General features: G+C 36.8%; 1 protein-coding gene across 1 annotated transcript; it reads left to right on the top strand.

Moving 5' to 3' along the window:
• The first annotated feature begins 4 nt into the window (after positions 1-4).
• tmem240b (transmembrane protein 240b) lies at positions 5-5,845 on the top strand. Its single transcript, XM_073844714.1, has 4 exons — positions 5-836; positions 1,010-1,116; positions 2,784-2,986; positions 5,414-5,845. The coding sequence occupies exons 1-4, from the start codon at positions 795-797 to the stop codon at positions 5,575-5,577; spliced, it is 516 nt and encodes a 171-aa protein (XP_073700815.1). The 5' UTR covers positions 5-794; the 3' UTR covers positions 5,578-5,845.
• Positions 5,846-7,508: the final 1,663 nt, after the last annotated feature.

The raw sequence follows: 7,508 nt of genomic DNA, 5'->3' as shown, positions 1-7,508 counted from the left end.
ATCAAACCATTAAATACAGTTATAAAAACAAAACAAAGCAAAAAAAAAAAGGAAGGGTATACATTTTTTACAATAATCGTTCTTGCTGTGATTTTCATGGTGTGAACGATTGTTTCCAGCTAATGAGCGATAGAAATAATGACAACCAATCAGAATCCACCAGAGCTGGAGCGTTTAAAGCGGCAGGCGACAAAACCGCAGAACGCGCTTAGAATAAACAGAACGTCCGTTTGTGTGAAGGCGAATATAGTTATTAATATTATCGTTGTTATCGAATCTGAAATGTCAAAAAGCCATTATAGTATAATAATACATTAAAAAAAATTAAGAAAAAAACAAAAACCTACAACAGGTGAAAAAGCCGCGATGTAAAGCATGGTATTACCATGGTATTTTAGTTCGTGTCCCGCGTGGGTCTGATATTCCAGATGAGCGTGACGCAGGAGTTCTTCATTAAGCTAATGGACTGATCTGAGATCTGATACAGTCAAACTCCAGCAGCAGCGCATCGGATCACTTACAGCTCCGAGTCTCCGCGCTCCTGTTGGTTTCTGCCGAGATAAACACCTGCTGGAAGCGAGCGACGCGTCCATCGCGTTCACACGCGCGCGCCTCTTCAGACGTGATGTAGAAACGCGCCGCGGAGGAACATCCGAGCCGCAGGTGAGACATCTGATGCTCCGCTAAAACCCCGATGAAGATGAAGACGCTGGATCTGCGTGATGTGTGAAGCTGCTGCTGCTTATGGCGTGCGATGAAGCCGTTGTGATGAAGATGATGCGTGTGCTCTGTGGATGAAGATGATGTTTATGGTGGCTGGAGCGGGTCTGGTGCTGGTAAGAAGATCTGTGTGAAGATTCTGCTGAGGAATTACGTAACTCTGTCTCTCTGGCGCTGACTGCAGCTGAACTTTACTGCTAATTGTGTATGGTGTTTTCTGTGGAGGAGCATGAGGTGCGCTGTTAAACGCTGATCGCTGGGAAATGGCAGTGGTTTTGCTGTTTTCCAGGCCATCGTCTGTGTGTCCGACATGAACGCGCTGCTGGACAGATTTCACAACTTCATCCTACCGCGCATGCGCGGACCCGAGCGCGTGTGTCACTGCACCTGCGGCAGGTAAGACGCGCTTGTGTTTGTATTCACTCAGATAGAAACGCAACTAATCATTCAAATATCGGATTTCCGATTGGTCGACAAAAGCGTTATTTGAGGTAACTGCACAGATTTGAACTAGTTCTAGGTTTGGTGAGCAGATTATAGTTTGCTATGATTTTAGATTATTTAAAGAAAATGCCATACAGGAAGTGCGATTTATTTGCGACGCGCTGTTTTCTGTGTGTGTGTGTGTGTGTGTGTGTGTGTGTGTGTGTGTGTGTGTGAGACTTCCGCTTCATCAGCCGCTATTCGTAAATATTGTTTGTAAATATTATATCATTCGTAAATAACTAGAAGAAAAACAAAGTGCTGTAAGTAGTACAACTATTTACGATACAAACCAGTGTGTTTATGATTATTGTTATGTAATAATAAGATCATGTTAACCAGTTTGCAATATCTAGTAGCGTATCAGATCGTTTTTGTGCCGTTAAAATAACCGGAAATGAAGGAATCGAAGAAAAATAAACTCTGGCCAAAATATACGCTAAATTTATGTCTTATAAAATTTCGAAATATTATTGAAAAAGTATTAAATATAAAAATAGTGTTTTTGAAACTGAAAATATTCAGCGTTTATTTACAGAAATATTTCAAAATGTATTTCCAGTTTTACAGTATAGCCTAGATTTATACTTTATTCATTATTTATTATTATTCAAATGTATCCTTTGTTCACGTGTTATAGATGACAACTTTTTCCCCTCAAATGGAATTAAAAATACGGAGTGCAAAATATATTTCAAAATGCTTTCCCAAAAAAAAAAAAAAAATAATAAATAAATAATAGCATAAATTTAGCATATATTTTGGCCAGAATTTAATTTAATTATTTTATTTTATTTGTACTATAGATCACTATTTTCTGGTTATAGTTTGCCCTTTTTTGTATATATTGAAAGTTAAATATAATAAATATATATTTAAACTATATGGTTGCAAATATATATATATATATATAAATTCTATTTTAATTCTTGCATTAAAAGTAAGGTGTTTTTAGTCAGGATGCCAGGAAGTGTTTTAAAAGCAAAGCCCATTCACTGTAAAAAGTTTTCACCAGTTTCAACTTAAAAACTTAAGTTTAGCAGCTGCCTTAAGATTTTAAGTTAAACCAACTTAAGTTATTTAAACTCACATGTTATATCAACTAATTTTTATTGTAATAAGTTAAAATTACTTTTAGTTTTAAGCTGATTTAACTTAACTTAAGGCAGCTGCTGAACTGAGGTTTTTAAGCTGAAACTGTGAAAACTTGTGGTCTGGTCTGTAGTTTTCCAGTCGTAGAGTTCAGTGTGGGCTGGTTTTGTGATGCGGTTACCTGAAGCCACCTGAACGTGACGGGAAAGACACCAGTAACAGGTGATGTTGAACATCAGACACCTGACCTGCTGGACATGAACAGCTCAACCTCATGAAAGCACATCCAGGCCTGTTTCAGCCTGAGATAAACAGTGAGGTTGAGCTTTAAATGCCGCATGAGGCTGACACGACTCTCAGATGTTCCTCCAGAGAAGAGCCTGCAGGAATCTCTGAGCAATATAGATCTGAAGATGAGCTCCAGCATGTGTTTCTCAGGTGCTGCTGAAGATCTGAAGGTGTGTTTGTGGTTGTCGTCTCTCCGTCAGGCATCATGTGGAGTATGTGATCCCGTACGAGGGTTCGGTGTCGTCCGGCTCCATCGGCTCGTCGGCGGGGAGCAGCGTAAGCAAACAGGAGCTGGACCTGGTTCTGGGTCTCCTGATGGGCTTCTGCATCAGCTGGATCCTGCTGTGGCTGGACGGAGCTCTGCACTGCGCTCTGCGCTTATGGAGATCCAGCAGACACTACGGTCAGATCAGACACAGACACTTTAAACTCAGAACTCACAACACATTCACGTCTGAACCTGAAGAGATGCTTCACATGATTTATTAGGTTGACTCACTACTCCTCCTAGACTTTTCAACAAACTCAGGCCAGATCTTCAGACTGATCTGACTCCAGCTGCTGGATCTTTGCTAACTGATCGGAATTTACGGTTTTCCTAAAAATGACAATTAAAACTGGGAAAATCTCACAGATTTACATTGAGGGAATGTTCAAACGATCAACACTATTCAAACTCCAACTGACAAAATTCAAACTCCAACTGTCAAAATTCAAACTCCAACTGTCAAAATTCAAACTCCAACTGTCAAAATTCAAACTCCAACTGACAAAATTCAAACTCCAACTGTCAAAATTCAAACTCCAACTGTCAAAATTCAAACTCCAACTGACAAAATTCAAACTCCAACTGTCAAAATTCAAATTTAAACTCCCAAAATCTGTTGAAACTACTATTTCTAATCCATTCAAACTCATTTAAGCTTCCAGTTTAATATTTAGAATCTATCTAGCTATCTCACTAGCCAAGCCTAGCAAACTACAATCATGCTAGTAACATGCTAATCGTCTTTATGTGCTAGTAACTTTGTTGTGCTAGTAACTTGCTAATTATACTTAAACATGCTAGTAGCTTGCTAATCATGTTACGGTCATGCTAATACCTGACTAAGCATGCTAGCAACATGCTAACTACATGTAAATCATGCTAATAACATGCAAATCATGCAAGAAGCATGTTAGCAATATACTAAAAACTTGATTAACAAAAATGACAACTACATGTTAACCATGGTAACAACATGCTAATGATGCTAGAAACATGATAACTACATGATAAGTAAATGGTAATCATGGCAGAAACATGCTAGTAGCTTGCTAATCATGTTAAGATCATGCTAATAGCTGACTAAGCATGCTAGTAACTTGTTAATTATGATAGAATTATGCTAGTAACATGCTAATCATGGTAGCAATATGCTAACTACATGTAAATCATGTTAACAACATGCAAATCATGCAAGAAACATGTCAGCAATATACTTAAAACTTGATTAACAACTGCCAACAACATGCTAATCATGCTAACTACATGATAAGTAAATGGTAATCATGGCAGAAACATGCTAGTAGCTTGCTAATCATGTAAAGATCATGCTAATAGCTGACTAAGCATGCTAACAACATGCTAGTAACTTGTTAATCATGATAGGATTATGCTAGTAACATGCTAATTATGCTAGCAATGTGCTAACTACACGTAAGTCATGTTAACAACATGACCGTCATGCAAGAAACATGTTAGCAATATACTAAAAATCAACAACAAATGCAAACTACATGTTAATCATGCTAGCCACATGTTAACTAAATAAGTTAATGCTAATCATGACAGAAACATACTAGTAACTTGCTATTTATGCTAAAAAATGCTAGTAACTTGTTAATCATGCTAGTAACGTGTTACCAGCATGCTAATCGTGCTAAAAACATGCTTAGCAACATGTCAACTACATGTTAATCATGCTAGAAACATGCTAGCAACATCTTAACTACATTCCTAACAACTATATTTAATCATGATAGAGACATTAACTACATGGTAATCATGGTAACAACATGTTAATCATGTTAGAAACATGCTAGCCACATGCTAAGTATATTCTAATCATGGCAGAAACATGTTAGCAACATGCTAATAATGCTAGCAACGTGTTATTCAAGCTAGAAACATGCTAGCAACATGATAACTACATGTTAAATATATGTTAATCATGGTAGGGAAATGTTAAAAACATGCCAATCATGCTAGAAATTAGCTAGCAAAAAACTAATCATGTTAGAAACACCCCAAGCAACATGTTAACTAGATGCTAATCACGGTAGAAACATGCTAACAACATGCTAATCATGTAAACAACATGCTAAACACATGGTGATCATGCTAGCAAAATGCTAGCAACATTATAATCCTGTAAGATACATGTTAGCAACATGCTAATCCTGTTAGAAACATGCTAGCGACATGCTAATCATGCCGAAAACATGGTAGCAATTTGCTTATCATGCGAGAAACATCTACATTTTATAAATTAAAAATATAAATAAAAGTTTTTACAGCTGTTTCAAACTTCTTAGGCTAGGCTTTCTCAAGCCAACCTAAAGTTTGTCTGGTCTAGTTTTGGGATGCATTGTTTAAATTAAGTGAATTCAACTTGGCAGATGCATAGAAACCTTCAAAATACACATCTATTTTTATTTTTTTATTTTATAATGATTTCTAAAGAGATGACCGGGGTATGTATGGAGCACAATTGGTGCCAAAAACCCTTTTTGTCAGATGATGTCTGGAGGTATACAGGTGTCAGAAGTGTTGTGTGTTTGTCTTCAGGTGCGGACGGCGATGTGTGGCGCTCGTGGCGCTGGGTGTCGCGCGTCTGTAACCTGCGGGAGCTGCGCAGACGTCTGCAGACGCGGCGGCCGGAGGACAATAACGTGGTGCACGTCAAACAGAAGCTGTACCACAACGGCCACCCCAGTCCCCGCCGCCTCTGACCCGCTCTCGCCCGCCTCTTTCTGCTTGCTGTGTGTTTTTCACTGGTTTTGTGAGTGTTAGTTTTGTAGGGCTCTACACGTCACTGAGGGGGGGTTTGCATTTTTTAGACCAATCTTTGTGTACCGGGTAAACAGTGTCTGTTTTAGAGAAACACGGCATGCTGGGTAATCTTCAGTCAGGAGATCTGCTGCTGTATTCGGTGTTTGTGTGACATTAAAGTGACTCGTTTGATGGAGCACAGATGGCTTTGGTGTCCGCTCTCAGATGATTTGCACTCTTCTACACCACAGAAAAACTCAAATATTGCGTTTGCAGCCCTTTGTGACCCTGGAGCACAAAACCAGTCTAAATTTGCAGCAATAGCCAACAAAACATTGTCTGGGTCAAAATGATCTATTTTATGCCAAAAATCATTAGGATATTAAGTAAAGACTGTTACATTGACATATTTTGTACATTTTCTACCGCTAATATATCATTCGCTAAAACATCATTTTTGATTAGTGATATGCATTGCTAAGAACTTCATTTGAACAAGTTTAAAGACGATTCTCTCAATGTTTAGATTGTTTTGCACCCTCAGATTCCAGATTTTCTCCTATCCTAACAAACCATACATCAATGGAAAGCGTATTTATTCAGTTCTCCGATTACAGAAGACACTTCTAACTGGTTTTGTGGTCCAGGGTCACATTTATGAAAAGTTCAGTGTGTTTGCTGTCTCTCTCTCTCAAAAAAAGGACAAAAACAGTCCTGTTTATTTATCATTAAATTACATGTTTTGCTTAATTTAATTTATTAATAAATCTAAGTCATAGTTATGTATTAACATTAACCAACAACTTGCTTTTTGTTGTAAAAGCATCCATTGATTAATCGTGTTTGTTTGAAATAGTATACATATATTAGAAATAAACATTGTTTATAATGTTTACACATTTACAGCTTTCTTATTTTTTTAAATTTGAAAGTTGAACTTCTGTCTTCAAAATGAAAACCAATATTTTCCTTTGTATTTTAAACTCAGCTAAAAACGCTTTTTATTTATTTATTATGCAATAAACAATTACAACAATCAGAATACTAACAAAAAGACAACGAGGGTTACATACATTAATCCCAAGCATATTATAATAGCTTATAGGATTTACACCATGAAAGAGTCTTACATTTATTCGAGCTTCTTAAAGAGGTCACATGCATATCAAAATCTTTCCGGAAAATAAAAAAGTAAGGAGTTTTCTTTGAAAATGTACATTTATGAATGTAAAATTCAGCAAGGAATAACAGTAAATTAATAATAAATTCACAACAAGAAGGATCGAAATTCAAAGAGAAACCAAAAAATACATTTTGGGGGTTTATACAGAAGTTTGGATCTAACAAAATCAGAAAAATCAACCCAAAACACTTTACAGTATACGCATTGCCAAAATAAATGATTGTTCCTTCAGATGTTAGACAAAAAGAGCAATTGGAGGAAATGCTATTATTAAATTTAGCAATTTTGTAATTTGTCGGATAGCAATTATGGATAATTTTAATAGAGACTTCAACAACTTTGTTAGATAAAGCGAATTTTTGTCGACGAAGCAAACTCTTCCCAGCGGCTAATTAATTAACAATTATTTCGTAGGAAATGGGAGAAAACAAATAAACAAGAAATGTACAAGATTAATCGATATAAAATGAAGTCTGTTCGCAAAAGTAACATCGCTGTGGTAATGTCTACAAATAATGCTGATTTGTATTTTCCAAACAATTTTAATTCATTTAAAAAGCGTCGATTATTAACCGGACTGTTTCAGATATGGACTGTGAACATTTATAAATCGTAATAAATCCCAGAGTGACACGGATGTTGTTGAACGCGGGACTTTTATTTGATCTCAAACGGATAACTTTTATTGTGTGGAGTCCGCGGGCGGAA

This window comes from Garra rufa, chromosome 7 (assembly GCF_049309525.1).
Source record: "Garra rufa chromosome 7, GarRuf1.0, whole genome shotgun sequence".
NCBI classification, from domain to species: domain Eukaryota; kingdom Metazoa; phylum Chordata; class Actinopteri; order Cypriniformes; family Cyprinidae; genus Garra; species Garra rufa.
This window is presented reverse-complemented; position numbering and strand designations above follow the sequence as displayed.

Excerpts from the sequence above, each read along its gene's own strand:
- tmem240b (XM_073844714.1), top strand. The coding sequence starts at position 795 with ATGAAGATGATGTTTATGGTGGCTGGAGCGGGTCTGGTGCTG. Across the intron at positions 1,117-2,783 it reads TGTCACTGCACCTGCGGCAG|GCATCATGTGGAGTATGTGA; the intron begins GTAAGACGCGCT and ends TCTCTCCGTCAG. Across the intron at positions 2,987-5,413 it reads GAGATCCAGCAGACACTACG|GTGCGGACGGCGATGTGTGG; the intron begins GTCAGATCAGAC and ends GTTTGTCTTCAG.